Source organism: Cyprinus carpio, chromosome A18 (assembly GCF_018340385.1).
Source record: "Cyprinus carpio isolate SPL01 chromosome A18, ASM1834038v1, whole genome shotgun sequence".
Taxonomy (NCBI): Eukaryota; Metazoa; Chordata; class Actinopteri; order Cypriniformes; family Cyprinidae; genus Cyprinus; species Cyprinus carpio.
Genome location: NC_056589.1, coordinates 14,791,534 through 14,816,121, shown reverse-complemented (window position 1 = coordinate 14,816,121; position 24,588 = coordinate 14,791,534). Strand labels below are relative to the sequence as shown.

The 24,588-nt window shown below is 40.4% G+C and overlaps 1 protein-coding gene across 1 annotated transcript; it reads right to left on the bottom strand.

Annotated features, from left to right (window-relative positions):
• Window positions 1–754: 754 nt before the first annotated feature.
• Window positions 755–24,457, bottom strand: cfap45 (cilia and flagella associated protein 45). Its single transcript, XM_042775083.1, has 12 exons — window positions 24,233–24,457; window positions 23,833–23,952; window positions 23,610–23,749; window positions 22,616–22,760; window positions 9,946–10,116; window positions 9,646–9,824; window positions 9,433–9,562; window positions 9,168–9,314; window positions 6,110–6,223; window positions 5,698–5,891; window positions 2,787–3,011; window positions 755–2,102 (listed from the first exon to the last, which is right to left on the bottom strand). Exons 1-12 carry the CDS (start codon window positions 24,233–24,235, stop codon window positions 2,033–2,035), a joined length of 1,638 nt encoding a protein of 545 aa, XP_042631017.1. The 5' UTR covers window positions 24,236–24,457; the 3' UTR covers window positions 755–2,032.
• Between the last annotated feature and the right edge of the window lie 131 nt (window positions 24,458–24,588).

Here is a 24,588-nt window from a genome sequence, read left to right as displayed (position 1 = left end):
AAAAGTTTGAAAACCACTGGGCAAGGGTATCGTGACTGCACTGCACATTTTGCATGTCTCCATTTTAGGACACACCCCTGCTTCAGTGTACAGCCCCACTACTTTAGAGTAGCACTGTGGCAGTGGAAACATAGCTTGAATTTGCCCTCGAGTCTCAGGGTCTGGCACAGCATGGCCTAATGATAGCCCTGGCTCACATAGGCCTGACAGTAGAAAAGTGGTGTGTTCAATAACAACACAAAATCATGTATAATCATGTTATATATTTATAGATTATATTATAGATTATCATATTTGTGTACTGTTGTGACTACTTGTTGCAACCAGCTGCAGAGTGTCACTGTTTAACCAAGGGCAAATTCTAAATGGCATTTTTGCACCTTTGAAGGGCACTTTGGGAAGGGAACATCATCTGTAGGAGCATTACTAATGAAAGTGAACACCTGAATGTTTTCACGAAGGGCCCTTCCACAAGTCTGTTAGTGAAGGGAACATGCGATGGTCACTTCAAGGATGTAATTTTATAGTTTATGTAATATGACCCAGGGTGGCGAGTCTTTGCGATTTAATTTAAAGCTAGATATGGAGGGAGAGCTCAAGTTAACATAAAGAGAATCATTCAAATTTCGTTATAATTGATATATTATACACATTTTTGTCATGCATTTCATATGAAGTTTAAATAACTTGCATAGGTAAAAATGTTTAATAGTAGATGTGCTAGGTAGATATAGACTATCTGCAGAGTTTGAAGAAGAGACATCAAGTTTTATAAAGTTAAGAGCAAAAAGGTAACATACACATACACAACTGCAACATATGAACAACAATACTAAGATATTCCTGTTGTCGCTGATAATAAGGAAATTACATAGTCTTTTATTGCTCCCTTCTCCGTGAATTCCAGATGGCTTCATTATGACACGAGAGCCCTGCTCCCTCCAAAGTCCCCCTCACAATCATCACCATCACAGTCATCACAGAGAAGTTAATCCAATAATTTGCCTTTACTATTCATTGTCAAGTTCATTGTATCATGTTGCTCTATGATCCACAATATCCACTGTCATTTATTTAATTCCCTATGTATTATGGCATGCTATCTATACCCACATCATTTAAATCAAACAGTTTAATGTAAATTTAACTAAAGTCCCCATTAGAGGAAAGTACACTGAGAGGTGGTTACGTTTGTGAGCCGAGGCTTTCATAACCCTTGACTTTGGGAATGCAAATAGAAAGTACTTAGTACACTAGAAAAAAACTCTGAGAACTAATCTCCACTGTGAAAAAGAAGTGTGATTAATTGTATTAAATGTGCAGTGTACATTTGCAGTGTACTTGAAATCTTAAAAGTATGCTTTTAAAAAACTCTGTATGCATATCATATTTTAACAAAATGACAACTAAAGCATGTATTAATAAGAGTTTATATCTGTACTGTGTTTTCCAAAATTAAAGTTAACATATTTTAAATATACAAAATTGTAAATATTTAATATATAATGTATTATGGATCAATTTAAATTCATGTCATACAAGTTTAAAAAAAAAAAAGATATACAGTATGTTTTAATTTTTCCTAAATTCTTGTCAGAAGATTCAGCAGTGCACTTTAAACATTTCAAAAATAATAGAATTATGAAATTTACATAAAGATCTGTTCAAGTGTTTAAAAGAGCAATTTTCAGCTAATTGCATTTAATTAAAACACCAATTCTTTTTTCCCCAATTCGTTACAGTTAACATGCAATTAAGTTTCCAAAAATATTACAATCAGTTTGCACTTAGATATATTCTTGTAGAATATATTATTTCTGTAATACAGTAAGTACTTATATAAGGAGTTATATTGAGTCAGCCACAGATTCCTTGACATATTTTGTTTAACCTTTAATTTATTTTATTCTTTGCATAAGCGATGATGCAATCTTTTCCATAAAACCATCAGCCAAAAATGTTTGAACAGTTTTATATGTCAGGCCACATTTGTTTATTTATAGAATCTCTTCTATTTCTTCCTTTCATCAGTTTAAACAACTGGAAGGGCTCGAACCTTACGCTCCACTTCCTTGTAGTACTTGTCTGAGAGCCCAGCTGCCCTGCAGTCAAAAGTGGAAAAATGAAAGTGTTAATAATTATAAGACTGATGTTACTATTGCATGACCTTAACAAAATACCTCTGGGTACTAAGGATATGAGTCTACAGTGCATGAATGAATTATACATGAAACTTTTATGAGTCTGTTTCATTTCACATGACCTCTATCATAAATTCCTACAGTATGAATGTCAGTGCGATTAGATAAATAAACCTCAAATGGCAGAAATATAAACACACTTCTCTTCCTCTTTTTGTATAGTAAGCAGATTTGTCTCTGTTTTCCTCTCTGGACAGCATGTGGGGGACCACAGATACAATTATTAAAACTAAAAAATTATTATTTCACACAAAATCGTGTCTCGTGTCAAAATCGTTTCACACAGAGTCGTGATTAAAATATTATGACACATTTTGACGTTAAAAAATACATTTTAGGCATTAGAATTGTTCTCACTTGCAAGCCCATTACCAACAGCCCTGAATGCTACTTGGTGTGATATTTTCTAGCTAATGCAATGAAATTCATATATTTTTAAATATGTCGTTAAGTGTTTGAACACTTCTTAGGCCACTGTGTTTTCTGTCCTGTATGTAATCGATAATTCTTTCTTTCTTTAATTTTTTATAAGTGATGTAATTATCTGCATATTGTTTTTCTGTCTACTTTACTGTAAGGACATACTTGAGTTCCCTCAGCTTCTTTTCTTTAATCTCGTCCAATCGTGCTCTGCGATTGCGTGCCTCCTCTTCCAGCCGATCCCCCTCTCGGAACATCTCTCTGCGCTGAGTGATGGCCTGCATCTCTCTCTCCCGTACCTGCTGCCTCACAGCCTCAGCATGCCTTTGGATTTGCTGATGCCGTTGACCCTCTCTTTCTCGTTCTTTCTCAATGAGCTCCTGCTGTGCTCTGGAAAAGGGAGTATACAGCATGCAATCTTCCATGTTATCTTTGTCCATTCTCCCTTCTTCCAGTTAAGGCAAAATGTTCTGATTACAGAATTAATTGTTTAATTTTAAGGTTGACTCACTGGGTTTTGTAATACTTATACAGCACAATAATAATAATTTTACATAAAAAATAAAATAAATAAATAAATAAAATAAAAACACTGGGTCTCTTGCTAAGCATCTAGCCATAACATTCTAACACTGCATCATTTCACATTGTACAAGTTTGTTAAAAAGTGAGATGTATGCAAGTTAAACATTTATTGTTTACTGAAAGATCTAATGATGCAGACAAGACTTCAGAAATTAGACAATTTTCTTGAAAAAAAAAAGAAATAAAAAAATTTCTGACAGGATAAGGCATCTGGAGCTGGCGTGGAGGCATGATCTACCATTACATAATTACATTATACATTTAATATAATGTATAAAACAAATATTACAATAGAAATATTAAACAACCAACAGTAATATCTAGGGATACTCAACTGTTTTCAGCACACCATGCAAAAGATTGTGAATGATTGTGTACATATTGTGAAATTGTATGCTAACTTTATGCTAAAGCTTCCTTATAGCCTTTCAGTAATTTCACTCTTTATACTCAGACTTTCACTAAAACATGATAAAACGTGTAGCTTTGACAGTTGGGTTTATAGGTTGTGATTAATACAGTTACTGAGATTATTAAAACAAAAAAACAGATGGATCAAATGCATTATTTTACAATATAATGTATTTCTTTAACCCTTTTTCTTTATTAGGCTAATTCCTTATTGCTTTATTTTACTCTTTTTGTCAAGAAAGCCCCAAGTGCAAATTTTCTACATTTATATGCCAATGCTCGGTCTCTGCACAAAATTTGAAGGGATCACATAAAAATGAAAATGCTGTTTTCATTCTGTTATCATTTGCCTATTAATTTTTTTTCATTCCAAACCCAAATGCTATTTCATTAATTTTTTTATGACTATGTGTTTACTGTTTTTTTTTTTTAACTGACACAGACAAAATTTAAATGCATGTATGTAGATGAGGTGAATCAAAATTTCCATGCCCCTGTACCCACTAACTATCACAAATATGGACTGACTGTGTGTGTTTTCCCTCGTGTATGACATGTCCATATTTGGTTTTTCCGGTTCCTGTAACAAATGTGTGTTCATTATTTCTAGGTGTGTCTCATTATTAGTTCATCCTCCTCACCTGTCTGCCCCTCGTTATCTGTCCTATTTGTTCAATTCTCCTTTTCTGGTATTAAACGTCAACTCCGTGCTACATGTGTGTCTCCTGGCTACCCTGTGTGTTCCCCTTGTTGGAATATTAAAGACTGTTTTTGCTGTTAACTCCTCGTCTCCTAGCTCCAACTCAGTAGGCGATTGTGACAGAATACCAGACCTTTAAAACAGTTCATTTGCGTCTTCCCTTTCATTTGTTTTCCCTGTTTCTTACAGTGTTTGTTTTTTTGTTTTTCCCCGTGTTCCCCATGGATTGCCCCCTCACTGCCAAGTTCCTGAGTTTAGAGAAAGTTCAGAGAAAGTTCCTGTTCCCATGTCTAGCCAAGAGAAAGTTCCTGTTCCCATGTCTATCCCAGAGAAGGCTCCTATTCCCATGTCCAGCCCTGAGAGGGCTCTTGGTCCCAGGTTAAGCCCAGAGGGACTCCACTCCTCCGGCTGCACCTCGTACCTCCGTCCCTCCAGCTCTGTCTGGCTCCTCCTCAATCCTCTGTCGCTCTGGCTCCACCGCGGCCTTCCGGATCCCTGCCTCCGCCTCGGTCGCCGGCGCAATATGCTCCGCCAAGGCCTTCCTGATCCTCCTCGTCTCCCTGGCTCATCAGCTCTCTGTCTCCGCCTCGGGCCCCTCTGCCACCTGCTCCGCTGCAGTCGGTTGGCCCACTGGAGTATCAGCCCTTCCTACCTCCATGGCTCCTCCCTCCGTCAGCTCCACTGTGGGTCGTCATTATGGCTGTTGCCTGGGTCCCACATGGCGCTGCATGCTCCAAGTCCCTCCTGTCATCTCCCTGGCTCCTCCCTCCATCTGATCCACCCTCGCTCCTCCTGTTTCCTCCTTGGCTCCTCCCTCCGTCGTCACCTTACTGGACTCTGTCTGCCAACCCCCTCCCGGGTGTCCGTCCTCCTGGTGAGCCTTCTCCCAAGTTCCCACCCGTCCCTCCCCATGTTGTTCCTACGGCGCGAGGACGTGCCTTCCGGGAGGGGGGTGATATGGATCACGAATATGGATTGTTTGTGTGTGTTTTCCCTCGTGTATGACATGTCCATATTTGTTTTATCCGGTTCCTGTACCCATTGTGTGTTCATTGTTGTGTCTCATTATTAGTTCATCCTCCTCACCAGTCTGCCCCTCGTTATCTGCCCTATTTGAGTTCTAACCTGTTCCATTCACCCTTGTCTGTTATTAAACGTCAACTCCGTGCTACGTGTGTGTCTCCTGGCTACCCTGTGTGTTCCCCTTGTTGGAATATTAAAGACTGTTTTTTGGCGTTAACTCCTCATCTCCTCGCTCCAACACAGTAGACAATTGTGACACTAACCACCCTAGCAAGCCGAGTTTTTGGACCTCTCTGTTTCTAAAACCCTGTGTACAGCCATGCTTATAGTATGTGATACATGTGATGGTGTTTGTACCTCAGGACCCTCTCAAACTCTGCTCTCTCTCGTCCAGCTTCAATGGACAGCAAGTGCTCCTTATGAGTGACTTGCTCCAAACGAGCAGCCTTTAGCTTCTCTTCCACTTCCAGCTTTTTCAAAGTCTGCTCTTTCTCTTTTCTTCTCCATTCCCTTCCAGCCGCTTCTTGGTTCCTCCGTGCCCTGATCTCATCCTGTCAGTTCAGAGAAAAACTAATTTATTTGAATGCAGAAATTAATAAATGTCACTGCCTCCAACATGTTCAGCTGCCCATGTATCAATTGCCAAGTTGAAACAAATAAAATGCGTTATTAAATTGGTACTATAAATGTATTACGCCATCATGGGTATACAAGAGGATACATCTCATTATATGCATTAGTAAAGTTTTATGAGGACTTAAGATTTTACCTGCTCAGCTTTATGGTCTCTGTCCCTTTCTTGAAGAGCTCTCAGTCGCGCCACTTCCTTCTCTTTGTCTTTCTTTATACGAATCTGCTCAGCTTCATACTCTGCCTCTCGTTCCTAGAGTGCATCAAACACATCTGGGATTAAGGTGGCTTTAAACTTTGATGGGAAAAGTTTATGTTGTTTATGTTCATCTGCTTATGTTGTCAGGCCTTTGAAGCTTTTAAATTCATTTTGCTTGTCTCCAAATCTTCATCTGATTAATCCTCTTGTTCACAATTTGGGGAAGTCGTGGCCTAGTGGTTAGAGTGTTTGACTCCTAACCCTAAGGTTGTGGGTTCGAGTCTCAGGCTGGCAATACCACGACTGAGCATAAATGGCTGCTCTGTGTGTGTGTGTGTGTGTGTGTGTGTGTGTGTGTGTGTGTGTGTGTGTGTGTGTGTGTGTGTGTGTGTGTGTGTGTGTGTGTGTGTGTGTGTGTGTGTGTGTGTGTGTGTGTGTGTGTGTGTGTATGGTTTGGAAATTAAATGAAACAGCAAAATAACCATTCTGTCATATATATTTTAACAAATACATAAAAAATAATCATTTTATTGCACGCCTGTAATAGATCCACCATCATCTCTCAATCAGTCTCAATTATTCATCTGAATAAGGTTCAGAACACTTAAATATACTGCTATTATTCTTTAGCTTGGTTTAAAGGAATTATTTTTTGCTTGGTTGGAACAGCAGCTACACTAATTATGTCTCTATTTGTTTCTCTGTTTTTGCTACGGGTTACACACTTCAGTCTGGATCCAGAACACCTGCGAAAAGATGATGCCAACCCTGAAACAACATACAGAACTACCAAATTTTGCAGTAAGTTTGATTGCAACATATAATAATTGCTGTTAATAGTGTTTATCGTCTGTTTGATTACATCTTTAATTGATTTTTCCGTACATTTCTGCCATATGTACATTAACTGACATTCACCACTGATAAGCTACTACTAAATATTGTAGAACTTAAATTTCTGTGAAGTTGCTTTGCAATGATTTGTATCGTGAAAAGCGCTATACAAATAAACTTGAATTAAACTTGAACACAGTAACCATTACAGTATCTATCCTAGAATCTCCTTACGTCACTGTGGCTTTCTGGGCCTATTTGGTGGCTAAATACAGAATAGGCAGGTATAAATGTGTTAATATATTAAGCCATAAAACATCCTAAAGTCACAGATTTCAGAAACACGTTTCAATTTTCAATAATGTCTATTCTATTTTCAAAAGAGTTTTGACTTATTTAAGTCTACATAGGTTATAAATTATTTTCTTTTTCAAAAAAGATCAGGAAAAACTTATTTCAAATTTTATGACTGCTTTAATCATAGATATAGTGTACATTATTATACATGTATACATTACAATGTATACATAAGTATTATACATGTACATGTATATATTAAGAAATCAAGAACTGAAGAAAACAAAACAATGAAAGAAACACCCTTGTCTTACTGTACTGTACCTGTATATACAATCTTGGTCAAAATTATTGGCGCCCTTAAATATGAACAAAGAAGCCTGTGAAAAGAAATCTGTTTTGTTTATCCTTTTGTTCTTTTATTAAAAAAATAACGTTATGAATTAATTTGTTCTCAAATATATATGAGGAACACAAAGTCCAAATTCCCTTAATCATCCATCACAATGAGTAAAACCAAAGAATAATTCTGATGTGCAGCAAAAGGTTGTTGTGCTCTACAAAATAGAAAGTGGCTGTAAGTAAAGGAAAATTACTGAAATATTACAGAAAATCCCCATTTCCACCATCAAGGAAATAATTAAGAAATTCCAATCAACAGGAAATCTTATGAATCCAAGAATAACAGCTTTCTTGGGGTCAAATATATATATATATATATATATATATATATATATAGAACAGCAACTACAACACAAGCTGTTTGGGAGGATTTCAAGAAAAGAAAAAAAAATCATCTGCTGTCATCCAACAGTACTTGTACTTCAGAAAGGTTTTTTAAAAATAAAAGATCAAAAGAATTAACAATGCAGATTTATTTTCACGACTTCTTTGCTCTTATGTACAAAGGGTGCCATGATTATATCTGAAGTTGTCCAGGATACAGCAGTATATTTAAGTGTACACATGGGGTACTTTTTATCACTGTGCACCAAACCCATTTTGAGTGTTTGCTGACAAAAAGCTCATTTTTTAGTTTCAACTGACCATAGAACCTACTCCCGTTTTTAAGTTCCGTTTTAAGTATACTGAAGTTTGTTAGTGGATGAGAGCAGAGTATTTTATTTTTCTTGAAAAATAAAAAAACCTCCCAAACAACTTGTGGTGAAGTAGGTCTTTATGATCCCAAGACTCGCCGATTTCCTGCAATTCTCCACCTGTGATCCTTGGAGATTCTTTGACCCCTCAAACTATCCTCCTCACCTTGCATCGATACAATATAGACTTGTAGACCATTTCCATGCAGATTCATTACATTTTCTGTTAATTGGAACTATTTCATGATTTCCCTGATAATGGAAATGGGCATTTTCAGTGCTTTAGCTGTTTTCTTACAGCCACTTTGTGTTTTGTGAAGCTCAACAATCTTTTGTTGCACATCGTAACTATTTTCTTTGGTTTTACTCATTCCCTTCAAGAAAAAAACATGTGTTTCACATATTTCACATGTGATTTTAACATGTGATTGCACGTGAAGTTCATGTAGTTATTCTGTTAGGGTTGGGAATATGGTTTCATTTTTTTTTTCACACACACAACACAACATCATTCACACACTACACATAATCACATGCAAAACCCTTTTGTTTGTTTGTTATTTTTTTGTGTTCTGTTATTGTGTATGTTATTTTTATATTTTTTCATTTTATGTTGTGTGTTTTATAATGAGATGGATTTAATTGATTTAAATGAAAAATGCAAAAATTGCATAAAGAGTCTGCCTCTGATTTTAAAGGCCTAGTTTAAGATTACAGTGGTGGGTGACGAAAGACACAAAAGAGAGAAAGCCATTAACGACTTTTCTTACCAATTTCTTGCGTGTATACTCTACAGCTCGCAGATCTGCTAATCTCTCTTCTTCCTTTTTCTGCTCTTTAGCAAGCAAATTCTCTTCATTTATCTTCTGAATCTCTTGAAGTAAAATCCTCTGCTCCTCCTTCTTCCTTTCAATGGCCTGTGATAATATCACACAGAGATGAACTCATACATACTTATCTATGTGAGTTACTATTTCTAATTATTTTGTTAAACCATTCATATTTTTAAATGATCTACAGATTTATTGCATGTACCTTGAGCTCCTCCATCTGCATCCTCTCCATGTTTTCCAACAACTGCTGACCCTCCTGCTCCTTCAACTCATCCTGTAGCATTTTCTCCTCCAAACACATCTGGATCTGGTCCAGGATGCACAGCTTCCCACTTTAATAAAACCCACACATCAACCACAGGGAACAGTGCATTGTATTAAGAGTATATAGGATACAGAGCGTGAACATCCTTACTTAATCCTTTGTTGCTTTCGCAGCTGTTCAATTTGTTCCTGGGTTTCTAAGGCCCGGCGACGCTCCACCTCCATCATGGCATCCAGTCTCTTCTCTTCCTCTAACCATTCTGCACTGTTCAGTTTCTTCTCCTGAATCTGCACATCCCGGACGACATGGCACTGCACTTCCTGAATTAACTGCAGGCGATGAAGGCAAAGGTAACATTATGTATGTGGCCAACAAATGCGACCTCTGGAGGATGCAGCCTCCCAAATGAGTTGCAGCTATTGTTTGGCTTTTCACTGTGGTCTTATCTACCTCATTGAGCTTCTTGACTTCATCCTCTTGTTCCATTCTCAGGGTGTTGGCCCGTTCCAACAGGTACTGAGCCCGGTCCCTTGCCTCTGCCTCGAGCTCACTGAGGTTCTGGTTCTTCTGCCGAGACAGGTCTGCCTGACGCATCTGTGCTTTTCTCTGCTCTGCAGCATCCTGACACAATGACAACAACTAAATTTACATATCTTGAAGAAAATAGCAGTGCCTGGAAGACAGCCAAAGAACATTGTTGGGGCCATACACAGAGCACAATTTTGCGTTGAGGCAAGGATAAGGAAGGATAAAAAAATAAGAAAACCTTCTCGAGATGTGTTTTTTAAAAAGTACACTTTTTTTTCAACTTGAGCAGCACCATATGGAATATCTATACAAGTAATGTGGCAGATGCATCGCAAATGAAATGGTGCAAGAATTTTTTTTTTTTAAATCAATATTCGTAGTAGTCCAGGAATTCTATCTGGTACAGACATTAATACTCAGAAACAAGCAATATTAACTTCTCCTCCATTGTTTGTCAGTGTTGTACAAGCAGGATGTGAAAGGTAGTCGGTGTGGTATTTGCCCAAACCCAATGGCTGACTAAAAAGTGAAAATGATAAGCGCTGTGTTGAACATTCTTCGACAGTCAGCTCCGAGAAAAAATGCCCAAGCACTCAGTGTCTCGTCACGATTCTGTTTTCTATGAAAAACTTAGTGCCCTTATTGAAAACAATTGACAGAATACACTAGACTCTGGAAAAAATGTTTTGGTGGACACACTCCCTAAAAGTAGTTTTTATAATGGTTACTTTACTGAAATGAGACAACCTTGATGACGTACACGGCTGATGAATGTGACCTCTGTCCCACCTCCTTGATTTCCTTGGCCACGCCCCATTGTTTAGCCATTGTCTAGTACTCATTCTGTTAATGGTTCTCACCTGTTCCTCATATGTTCTCTTTCATTCAATTTTAGTTGGCTTGTTTTGTGCCACATGTGTTAAGTTTTCTTTCTTTCTTTTTAAACTCTAAAGGCCCTGACACACTAAGTCGCCAGCTGGCCATCGACCAATGTTGGGCCACTGTTGAAAACCACATTGTTTACACTAGTCGGAACCGCTGTACCACATCAGGGCTTTTTGGCCAGTTAAGCATATTGAATCAGTGTCCTTTGGTGCTGTCTATGAGAGTATTAGTCATTGTGCAAGAATAAAAAAGCAAGCAAAGAAGTCTAGACAGTACAGAAAAAAAGGCTGTTCTAATTTTTACATCATCTACCTGAGCATTACAATGCGTAAATATTTTCATGACGACATGAGCCATCTGGAATGAAGAACCTGATCAGCATAATTGATACTCAAATTGGCAAACAAGCATTTGCTTATGGTTTGTATGCAGTCCTAGTTTTGCTTTCCCTATTTGAACTGCTAATTGGCTGTAGTCTTTCTGGTGTGTTTAAGTGAAACTTTTTAGCCCAGACGCATGCCATATAATGTGATATCATTTCATGTTTTTCTTTTGATCAGTTTAGAATATCTACCACATTTACTACCTCATTAACACTGCTTGAATATTGTTAATACATAAAATATTTTAATACATATATGTATGTGAAGGTGCCACTGCTACGTCTGGTAAAATATTAATTCTAAAAAAAATAAAAATAAAAATAAACTGCAATTACTAATTACTATGTGTTGCAATTGTATCAATGTTTTAAAATCTAATTAACAATGCATTTATGAAACAGTAGCTATTACTACATAAATTTAAACACAATATAAACAGTGTTTCTTTGGAATGCATCATGCAATCTTTTTTAATAGGACTACAGATAACAGTTCTTTCAAACAAAACCTTTATGTTCCGTTTATGCTTAATAATGGGAACACTGAAACATCTCGGAGAGAGATGTTGATTTTCAGTCAACATAAATTTAAAAGCTTAATATGCTCTAACAAATCTGTTGAATGTCTTCAGAAGACCTAGAATACAGTGCAGGAAAATGTTCATGGTGCTTTTATAATAGTTTTTTTTTGTCCTTTTTAGAGTTTTACAGTAACAACCACAATGGACAATACTGGATTTGGATCACTCCCATGTCGTCTGGTTTTCAAACCTTAGTCAGGCTGTTGTTCCCACATGCTTCAAAGCTACCATCATCATTCCAGTACCAAAGAAGCCTTCTCCATCCTGCTTCAATGACTACCGTTCAGTTGCCTTTACCCCTATTCTCATGAAGTGCTTTGAACGGCTAGTCATGCACCACATCAAGTCTGCAGTCCCCCCCTCCCTGGACCCCTTCCAGTTTGCATATCAGTCCAACCACTCGACCGATGATGCCATCGCCAATACCCTCCACCCACACATCTAGAGGAAAAAGACTCATACATCAGAATGCTGTTCATAGACTTCAGTTCAGCATTCAACACAATCATCCCTCAACAGCTCTTTAACAAACTGGTCCAGCTGGGGCTCAACACTTCGCTGTGCACCTGGCTGTCAGACTTTCTGACTGGAAGACCTCAGGCAGTACGGGTCAGCAGCAACACATCCAGCACCATCACACTGAACACTGGGGCCCCTCAAGGATGTGTGCTGGGCCCCCTCCTCTTCACTCTGCTGACCCACGACTGCACACTGTCACACAACTCTAACCTCTTTATTAAGTTTGTGGATGACACGACTGTGGTGGGTCTCATTAGCAGCAGAGATGAGACAAACTACTGGAGCGAGGTGAGCCGTCTGGCCGGGTGGTGCAGTGACAACAGTCTCTCTCTGAACGTGGAGAAGACAAAGGAGATTGTTGTTGACTTCAGGAGAGTGCACACTCAGCATGCTTCTCTGACCATCAGTGGTGCGGCTGTGGAGAGGGTGAGCAGCACCAAAGTTCCTGGGTGTGCACATCACAGAGGACCTCTCCTGGACCGACAACACCGCAGCACTGGCCAAGAAATCACAGCAGTGTATCTACTTCCTCCACAAACTGAGAAGGGCCAGAGCCCCGCCCCCCATCATGTGCACCTTATACAGAGGCACCATCAAGAGCATCCTGACTAGCTGCATCACTGTGTGGTATGGCGCCTGCAACGCATCCTGCCGAAAGACCCTTCAGCGCATAGTGAGAGCAGATGAGAAGATCGTTGGTGTCTCCCTCCCCTCCCTCCAGGACATTTATGGAACCCGTCTCACCCGTAAAGCCCTCTGCATCACAGGTGATCCCACCCACCCATCATACAGCTTCCTCAGTCTGCTGCCATCAGGGAGGAGACTGCGGTGTCTCCAGGCCAGGACCAGCAGACTGAAGGACAGCTTCATTCATCAGGCTGTCAGGAAGCTGAACTCCCTCCCGACCTTGCCCCCCTCCCCTCTTTTTCCCCATGCACCACTGAACTCTGAACTTGATTTGATTGCAGCTATTGTGCATTTTTCTAATTCCCCCAGGTTCATCACTTATAATGCAGGAAATTCCTGCAAACATTTATTTACAAAAGCATGTACAGTAGGTCGAATGAGTGCAGTAATCCACACAAATTAAGCCTCTCATCAAAAAACCACAACTTGACCCCAAAGAACTAAATAATTATAGATGATCTCGAATCTCCCTTTTCTGTCCAAGATACCAGAAAAGGTAGTATCCTCACAATTATATTCCCTCTTAGAGAAAAAATGGTATCTGTGATGATTTCCAGTCAGGATTTAGACCGTATCATGATCGTGGTTGTATCTCTCTATTAGTGCTATTGGATCTTAGTGCTGCGTTCGACACTATTGACCACAACATTGTTTTGCATAGACTTGAACACTTTGTTGGCATTAATGGAAGTGCATTAGCATGGTTTAAATCGTACTTATATGACCGCCATCAATTCGTAGCAGTGAATGAAGTGCTATCGATCACAAGTGGAGTATGGAGTACCTCAAGGCTCAGTACTAGGGCCGTTACTCTTTACGCTTTACATGTTACCCTTGGGAGATATCATAAGGAAACACGGTGTTAGCTTTCACTGTTATGCTGATGATACTCAGCTCTATATTTCTTCACGGCCCGGCGAAACATACCAATTTGAACGGAATGCATAGTCAATAAAAAAGACTGGATGACGAGTAATTACTGCTAAATTCTGAAAAAACAGAGGTGTCAATTATAGGACCTAAAAAATCTGCATGTAATAACCTAGAACGCTGTCTAAGACTTGATGGCTGCTCTGTCAATTCTTCGTCATCAGTTAGGAACCTAGGTTTGCTATTTGATGGCAATCTTTCCTTAGAAAGCCACGTTTCTAGCATTTGTAAAACTGCATTTTTCCATCTCAAAAATATATATAAATTACAGCCTATGCTCTCAATGTCAAATGCAGAAATGTTAATCCATGCGTTTATGACCTCAATGTTAGATTATTGTAGTGCTTTATTGAATGGTTGTTCTGCACGCTTAATAAACAAACTCCAGTTAGTCCAAAATGCAGTAGCTAGGGTTCTTACTAGAACCAGGAACTATGACCATATTAGCCCGGTCCTGTCAACACTGCACTGGCTCCCTATTAAACATTGTATAGATTTTAAAATCGTGATTATTACTTATAAAGCCCTGAATGGTTTAGCACCTCAGTATTTGAACAAGCTCTTGTTACATTATAATCCTCCACGTCTGCTGCGTTCTCAAAACTCAGGCAATTTGATAATAGCTAGAATATCAAAATCAACTGCGGGGGGCAGATCCTTTTCCTATTTAGCGCCTAAACTCTGGAATAAACTACCTAACATTGTTTGGGAGGCAGAAACACTTTTGCAGTTTAAATCTAGATTAAAGACCCATCTCTTTAACCTGTCTTACACATAACACACTAATACGCTTCTAATATCCAAATCCATTAAAGGATTTTTAGGCTGCATTAATTAGGTAAACCGGAACCGGGGAAAACTTCCCATAACACTCGATGTACTTGCTACATCATTAGAAGAATGGCATCTACGCTAATATTAGTCTGTTTCTCTCTGATTCCGAGGTCACCGTAGCCACCAGATCCAGTCTGTATCCAGATCAGAGGGTCACTGCAGTCACCAGGATCCAGTACGTATCCAGCCCAAATGGTGGATCAGCACCTAGAAAGGACCTCTACAGCCCTGAAAGACAGCGGAGACCAGGACAACTAGAGCCCCAGATACAGATCCCCTGTAAAGACCTTGTCTCAGATGACCACTGGGACAAGACCACAGGAAGCAGGTGATTCTTCTGCACAATCTGACTTTGCTGCAGCCTGGAATTGAACTGCTGGTTTTGTGTGGAGAGAAGAGGAATGGGGTGATTATTGTGCATGGTTTGTCTTTGGGTTCCATTCTGAGTTTTGGTTCCTTGCCGCTGTTGCCTCTGGCTTGCTTAGTTGGGGACACTTCATTTACAGCGATATCATTGACTTGATTGCAAATGATTGCACAGATACTATTTAAACTGAACTGAGATGATGAAATCACTGAATTCTATAATAAACTGCCTTTAACTGTCATTTTGCATTACTGACACACTGTTTTCCTAATTAATGTTGTTCAGTTGCTTTGAGAAAATCTTTTTTGTTTAAAGCGCTATATAAATAAAGGTGACTTGACTTGACTTGACAAATTATCAGATGAAATTCGTATTTTGAAAATGTTCTGTGAGACTGTAATTTCACAAACGGTGCATTTTCAAGAGAACTCTAATCATGACTTCTGATGATTTCTGTGCGCTCACACCCAAAGTGTGCATACACAGAGTCACCTGTCTGACAAGGACCAAATTGGTTTATTGCACAGAAATGGTTAAAAACCATTCAATATTCAATTAAATAGTTCATTATGTCTTGACAGTAGTTGTAAACAATTATGTATAACAGTATACTGTCCATGTTAAAGGGGTCATATGATGCAATTTCAAGTTTTCCTTTCTCTTTGGAGTGTTATAAGCTCTTGGTGCATAAATAATATATGTAAAGTTGCAAAGACTAAAGTCTCAAACCCAAAGAGATGTTCTTTATAAAAGTTAAAACACATCCACGCCCTCCTAAAATGGCTCATTTAAACACGCCCCCACATGTCTACGTCACGATGTGGGAAGTTTTGCATAACACCACCCAAATTTTCACACAAAGTAAAAAGGCATAACTTTGATTCTCGCTGTTGCCGCAGGCGCCATGTCGTGGAGATGATGTTTCTTTGTGAAAGCGAAAATACTTTGCTGGGCCTTCTAAAAGAGGACACAACTAGAAATCAGTGGTTAAGTTGTATTTACAACACTGTTCCAGAACAGTTTAACCCAAATATTCAGATGTGTGCAGCACATTTTATGGAGGACTGTTTCCTGGGAGAGAAGACTACAGTGCCGGCTGTTCTGACTCATAGTCTGTAAGTACGTTTACATATGTAAAGGATTTGTCACTTATGCTTCATACGCAAGTTTTGGGCAGTGTAAAGCAGCGGTTCTCAATTCCAGTTCTTGCGCCCCCTGCTCTGCACATTTTGTATGTTTCAGACGTTTGTTCTATTCGAATGTGCACTGCGAAGTGGACATCGCAAGATATTCCGCCATGATTCCAGTTTGAAGTGAACGTATATGTTCCATTCAAAGTGCACTTAAGTGTGAGGGTCGTTTATTTTAATTGTATTTATTTACACAGGTATATGATGTCACACTTGTCAGTGTGTGAAGACATTGCGCAGTGCAAATCCGTGAATGAATGTTCCGAAGTGAGGTAAACTTCAACAGATTTCCCCTGCTCAGGGAGTAGCGAGCAATGAACACTGTGTAGGGACCATGTCAATGTCAATGAATGGTTCATGCATGGAGCTCACATCTAACGAGCTGATAATATGAATCAGTTGTGTTAACAAAGAGAGACATAGAAAATATGCAGAGCTGGGAGGGCACGAGGACTGGAATTGAGAACCCCTGGTGTAGAGTAGGCTTCTTGTTTGCCGTTTCTCCGATCAAAAATGCAGACAAGGTTTTATGTTTATGCGGCTTGATGCACTGCAACGCGTAAAAAGACAGTATAATTCATTATAATCCGTAATTATGTCCCCACTGGATGCAACTAATGCCTCGTTTGTAATGCGTTTTATTGTTATTGTCTTGTCACGCTGGTGTTCTGACCTTGACACGCATCACAGTATGACAAGGGGCGTAACATTTCCATCACACGCTTGAGGCATTTGGCCAGTCACAATGCACTGCATAGTTGGCCAATCAGAGCACACCTCGCTTTTCAGAACGATGAGCTTTGTAAAAAAAACAATGCGTTTCAGAAAGGCGGGGCATAGAGGAGAAAAATAATGTACAGTATGTGGAAAAGAATGTGTTTTTTAACTTTATCCACATAAACACATTTCATTACACTAAATACACAAAATATCCAAGATGGTGGCGCGTCCACACGCAGCGGCTTCTCTCTGTCCCGACAGAACGGTGTTTTCGTGTTTTTTGTCTTGTGAGTCGCAGTGTTTTTGTACGTCGTCATCGCGTCTATCTGTCCTTAAGCGCGCATACAGTCGTGAGTTTCTGCTGGATGTCAGCAGAGCCGCATTTTTAGAGTTAAACCCCGCGCACGCGGAACTGCTGCGAGATCTCGGACTTCTCCGGAGGCCTACATCATCACCGACCCCCACTACTGCATCTCGCCCACAGCGGAGGCGCCACAAGCGGCGTGAGAGGAAGCAGAAGAGGGGTAAGCGCGGAGGTATCCAAGCTAGGCTAACGGCTAACCCACACAAGCCATCTATCCCCACCATGGTACTGGCTAACGTACGCTCTTTGGACAATAAACTGGACTACATCCGATTACTACGTTCAACTCAGAGGACTGTAAGAGACTGTTTGTGTGTTTGTATTCACGGAAACATGGCTCAGCGACAGCGTTCCGGACTGCGCCATTCAGCTCGACCAGCTGACGTGCTATCGAGCAGACAGAGCTCGCGTCGCGGGAGGAAAAACCCGCGGCGGCGGGCTTTGTGTTTTACATCAATGACGCGTGGTGCCGCGATGCTGTTGTGATCTGCAAACACTGCTCACCCCTGGTGGAGTTTATGATTATTAAGTGCCGGCCGTTCTATCTGCCGAGGGAATATACTGCCATACTGCTCGTTTCGGTTTACATTCCCCCGAACAACAACATCAGCAACAGGAACGATGCACTAAATGAACTGCACCAGCACATCAGTGATCAGCAGACAGCACACCCCGATGCTTTTCTCATCATAGCTGGGGATTTCAACCATGCTGACTTAAAGAGTGTGTTTCCAAAAATACACCAACACATTAACTTTCCAACACGAGGTAATAACATTTTAGACTTTGTTTACACCACACAGAGAGGAGCTTACAAAGCCCTCCCCCTCCCCCACCTCGGTGCCTCAGACCACATCACTGTCATGCTAATGCCTGCATACAGACCGCTCGTTAAAGTCGCCAAACCAGTTCAGAAACAGATTCAAGTGTGGCCGGAAGGATCGTCAGAGGCTCTTCAGGACTGCTTTGATACAACTGACTGGAATATGTTTAAGCAGGCTGCCACTTATAATAACTCCACTGACCTCCAGGAGTACTCGGAGACTGTTACTGCCTACATCACCAAGTGTATTGAGGATGTAACAGTCACAAAAACCATAACTGTTCGGGCCAACCAGAAGCCGTGGATGACAGGGGAGGTCTACAGACTCCTGGAGACGCGGAACGCTGCCTTCAGAGCTGGAGATGAGGGGGACAGAACAGCCAGGGCCAACCTATCCCGCGGCATCAGAGAGGCTAAGAGACAGTACTCCAGGAGGATAGCCCATCAATTCAGTGACAGCAGAGACACTCGGAGCCTGTGGCAGGGGATACAGACCATTACGGACTACAAGCCCCCACAGCGAACCTGTGACAGCAACATCTCTCTGCTGAACGAGCTGAACACCTTCTTCGCTCGCTTTGAGGCACAAAACAGCTCCACTGCACAGAAGACTCCACCTCCTCCCAGTGACCAGGTGATGATGCTGACCCCGGACAGCGTGAGGAGATCCTTCAGCAGGATCAATGCACGCAAAGCTCCCGGTCCTGACAACATTCCTGGGCGTGTACTGAGAGGCTGTGCAGCAGAACTCACTGATGTCTTCACAGACATTTTCAACATCTCACTTAGTCAGGCTGTTGTTCCCACATGCTTCAAAGCTACCACCATCATTCCAGTCCCGAAGAAGCCATCTCCATCCTGCTTCAATGACTACCGTCCTGTTGCACTTACTCCCATCTTCATGAAGTGCTTCGAACGGCTAGTCATGCACCACATCAAGTCTGCCCTCCCCCCCTCCCTGGACCCATTCCAGTTTGCATATCGGTCCAACCGGTCGACCGATGATGCCATCTCAACTACCCTCCACTCAGCACTCACACATCTAGAGAAAAAAGACTCATACGTCAGAATGCTGTTCATAGACTTCAGTTCAGCATTCAACACAATCATCCCTCAACAGCTCATTCACAAACTGGTCGAGCTGGGGCTCAACACTTCGCTGTGCAACTGGCTGTTGGACTTTCTGACTGGAAGACCTCAGGCAGTACGTGTCGGCAGCAACACATCCAGCACCATCACACTGAACACTGGGGCCCCCCAAGGATGTGTGTTGAGCCCCCTCCTCTTCACTCTGCTGACGCACGACTGCACACCGTCACACAACTCCAACCTCTTCATTAAGTTTGCGGATGACACGACTGTGGTGGGTCTCATTAGCAACAGAGATGAGACAAACTACAGGAGCGAGGTGAGCCGCCTGGCCGGGTGGTGCAGTGACAACAATCTCTCTCTGAACGTGGTGAAGACGAAGGAGATTGTTGTTGACTTCAGGAGAGCGCACACTCAGCATGTTCCTCTGACCATCAACGGTGCGACTGTGGAGAGAGTGAGCAGCACCAAGTTCCTGGGTGTGCACATCACAGAAGACCTCTCCTGGACCGACAACACCGCAGCACTGGCCAAGAAATCACAGCAGCGTCTCTACTTCCTCCGCAAACTGAGGAGAGCCAGAGCCCCACCCCCCCATCATGTACACCTTCTACAGAGGCACCATCGAGAGCATTCTGACTAGCTGCATCACTGTGTGGTATGGCGCCTGCAACGTGTCCTGCCGGAAGACTCTGCAACGCATAGTGAGAGCAGCTGAGAAGATCATTGGTGTTCTCTCGCCCCTCCCTCCAGGACATTTATGGAACCCGTCTCACTCGCAAAGCCCTCTGCATTGCAGGTGATCCCACTCACCCGTCACACAGCTTTTTCAGTCTGCTGCCATCAGGGAGGAGACTGCGGAGTCTCCAGGCCAGGACCAGCAGACTGAAGGACAGCTTCATCCATCAGGCTGTCAGGAAGCTGAACTCGCTCCCGAACTTGCCCCCCCGTCCCCCTTCTGCCTCAGGCACCACTGAACTATGACCCCCCCCCCCCCCAGGTCCCACATCCCCAGGTCCTTCCACCCCTCCCCTCCCTCTAACATACGATGTCATGCACCAGTCACTTTGTGCAGCAGTGGTCTGCTCACTACCTCATTCACCATGGAACTGACGTCATTCTACCACCTCATCAGTCAGTTTTAATAAAATAACTGCTCTTGAGCCCTTTGTCACTTTGTCACTTTTAATCAGACTGAATAAGCTATTTTTTTATGCACTAAAAATCTTTTTATCTGCACTGTTTGTTCACTGGTTTGCACTCTATCTGCCACGTGCCTTGCGCTGCTTTTATTTAACCTTATTTTTATTTTATTTTTTTCTATTATGTCTTTTTTACATTTCTTTATTGTATAGTTTTATCTTATATTTTATATTTGATCTGTATTTTTAGGCTTTACTGTTAGTGTTATCTGTATGCACCGGGGGTCTGAGAGTAACGCAATTTCGATTCTCTGTATGTATGTACTGTACATGTGGAAGAATTGACAATAAAGCAGACTTGATAACTTGATAACTTGATAATGTTCTTTTTAGCAACATCATATGACCCCTTTGATCAAACAGCATAATACAAATCACTGCTTTTGACTGAGTAACATTTGTGACTTTAATTTTAAGGATTAATCTGTATTAGTTCATAGAATAAAAACTATCCAGTATTGTTTTACATTTGATTACATTATTCAGTTTCTGTTTCTGAATATTGTTAGAGCTACCTGAAAAGCATAATTTCACTTGTATCACATCTGTTGTATTTATCTGTGCTATTGTTTGTTATTTGTTTATTTGTTCTATTTAGTATCTAATTACTGAATGTTTACTTGTTACTGAATGATTACTTCAAAGTTTGAAATCAAGCTTTCTTGTGTTGTGTGTAAGCTATAAACAATGATTATGTGTAAAGAAATAATATATAATCAATGCATGAGATCAGATTTTTAAAGAATAACTAGCTGTTTTAAATGTGATCCATTTGGAGTTTTTTTGTTTGTTTGTTTGTTTTGTTTTTAAATGTACTACTTGTTGAAATACTTAAAAGGGATTAAAATAAACCGGAACTGCACACCTCAGGTCGAAATGATCTACAAGACCAGTCTGAACAAAGGACATTATGCAAGTTGACTGGCTACATATTACTGCTGAAACCTCAGTGTTCCGTGAGCTTCTGTTGTATTCTCCCATATAGCAAACTGTGGTAGTAGCAAACTCTGTCATTATTCTGTTCAACACAACTACTTGTATCATAATATCGCATATTATGAATACTGATTAGCCACAACATTAAAACCACCTGCCCAACATCGTGTCTCCCTCATGTTGCCAAAACAGCTCTGATGTGTCGAGGCATGGACTCCACAAAACCATCCAAATGTGTCCTGTGGTATCTAGTATAAAGACATTAGGAGCAGGTCCTTTAAATTCTGCAAATTAAGAGGTGTGGACACCATGGATTGGATTTGTTGGTCCAGTAAATCCCATCAAATTGAGATCTGGGGAATTTAGAGCCCAAAGGCAAGACCTTGATCTCTTTTATCATGTTCCTTTGGAGCTACGCAGCCCCATACACAGCAAACTGTAATGCACTGTGTCTTCTGTCATGGCATTAAGCTTTTCAGAAATTGGAGCTAGAGTAGTTGTTTGGTTTGATTGGTGCAGACATGCTAGTCTTCACTTCCCATATGCATCAATGTGCCTTGAGCATCTATGACCTTGATGGTTGTCCTTCCTTGCACAATTGTTGGTAGGTACCACTTCATACTTGCCACAAGACTTGCCGTTTTGTAGATGCTCTGACTCCGTCATCTAACCATCCTTATGTGGCCCTTGTCATAGTCACTCAGATCATTTTGCTTGCCCATTTTCCCTGTTCCTATTACATAAAATTCAAGAACTGACTGTTGATTGCTCAATATCTCACACCTTGACAGACTGCATTGTAACAATACAATATAATACATTTTATTCACTTCACCTGTCAGTGGTTTTAATGAGGTGGCTGATAAGTGTAAAAAAAACTCTAGTACACATAACATTGTAGTATATTACATAAAAAATAGCATTGTAGTAATGAGTTTAAGAAGTTTTAAATGTAACATTTAGTGTGAAGGTGGATCGTATCATTACTGCTTTGCAGTGCAGAAGTACTGCAGAAGTGATCATGCATTCATCTGGGGTTCAAACGTGTAATTAGAAAAAAAAAGAGATTTTTAGATGACTCACCATGGCTTCCTCGCGGGCTAGGCGTTGGGCCTCCAGCACAGCTGCCTTCTCCTCTAAACTGGGAAAATGAGATTCCATCATGATTCGCCTGAACTCAGCCGAGGACAGGATGACAGACTGCCCAGATGGGTCCTCATTTGGGATTCTGATTCAACAGAACAAGAGCAAAGGATAAGCTTAAAAATAGTGCACTTAAAAACACTGAAAACACAAAATATTTATTGCAAAAGTTATTGGTTTTGTTTATGTCAAATATATTATTTAATATGACTGAATCAGGATACACCAATGTAAATAATTTTGATTAGGGGTATTGGGGTCAGTTCTGATAACTCCCACCACTTTCGTGTCTTAGCACAAAAACTGCTTGGACAGGAGAGTTCAAGATACTAAAAATAATAACTAAATGTATACATGTAATCTGTTTTTTTCTTTTTTGGGTTTATATGTGTGTGTGTGTATATATATATATATATATATATATATATATATATATATATATATATATATATATATATATATATATATATATATATTCTTATTTCTTTTTTTTTTTTTTTACTATGACTTGTTTAATGATTTTGTGCTAATGTAACAATGATGAAACTACAAGAGGAGGTATGTAGCCTATAATTGCAATGTAATGTAAAGTTATGACAGTTTTTTTTCCTATGCTACAAGTAGGATAAAAGTCTGTGAGAAAGTCGTTTCTGTGCAAACTCTCTGATACCTGATGTAATAAGTCAGTGTCCTAATTGGCTTCATTTGGATCACTCTTCACTGATACAGTGTACTCAACTGAACGAGTAAGCAATTTCACCACAAGAACAGTCAATTCCTGGGCTAGAGTTGACACTACTACAGCTACTCTGCGTCGAGGAATCGACTCTTTTGGAGTCGACTCCCCATTACTAATTTTGATCAGGTAATGCAAATACCTTAATAAGGATAACTACGTGCAACCACAGAGCAAAATCCCTTTGCGTCTACTTGCCTGAGGTCCCTGATGAGGTCTTTAGTGATAATGCGCACTGTCTCTGACTTTGGCTCTTTGGGTGCAGGAGCAGAGCGTGACAGTGTCCTCGATCTCACGCTCCCGCATTCAGGATCGTCTTTCGCATCACCAGCAGAATGCTGAGACAAGTTAAGAGAAGACAGTTGAGTCTTGCTTTTATTTTCATTCAGTGTCTACGACTGTGCAGTAAGCTTATTTCTACCTGTTTTAGTGTCCCGAAGAGGGTCTCGTCCACATGAGAGGTGAGGGCTCGTGTGCGATAGCGGCGAGTGAACGCGCTGCTGCCCGACTGCTTTCCACAGGAGGACGTGGCGCTTTGAGGCTGAAAAGAATGAGGCATTTGAATCTTAATAAATTTAATGATTCCTTTATTATCTTTGAGAAACAAATGTCATGAACAACTAGTGAGTAACGTTAGCTGTATGATTTAAGTCTCACGAACCTTTAACAAACACACGACGTACGAAATTGCCACCTCATAAAATAGCCTAACGTTACATAAGATAGCTTTGCAAGGTTTCAGTAGGCCTTCTTCAAAAAATCTTTAGTTCATAGTTTATGATCATAATAACGTTAAGTGTTTCATTTTAAAAAGCACTTACCATTTCTTTTGAGCTTTAGTGATAAAAGCTGATAAGAAAGACGTTTTAACAGGGATACAAACAGTCACGACAAAGTGAAAACTTATTGCCACGCGCGTATTTCTGATTTAAAATGTCTTTAAAAACACATAAAAAGAAAAGGAGAGTAATATTGTTGACCACAGCTACTTGCAATAAACCCGACACACTACAGCGCGTTTGTTGTTAACGTTTCCATGGAGACGTGGTTACTGGGGTTACAGCCAATAAATAGTATTCAGATAGGCAGTGGTGGACAAGAACACAAATTCCATACCACACAAATATATTTCTTAAGGAAAAATAAAGCTGTCCAATAAAATACTACGTTTATGAAC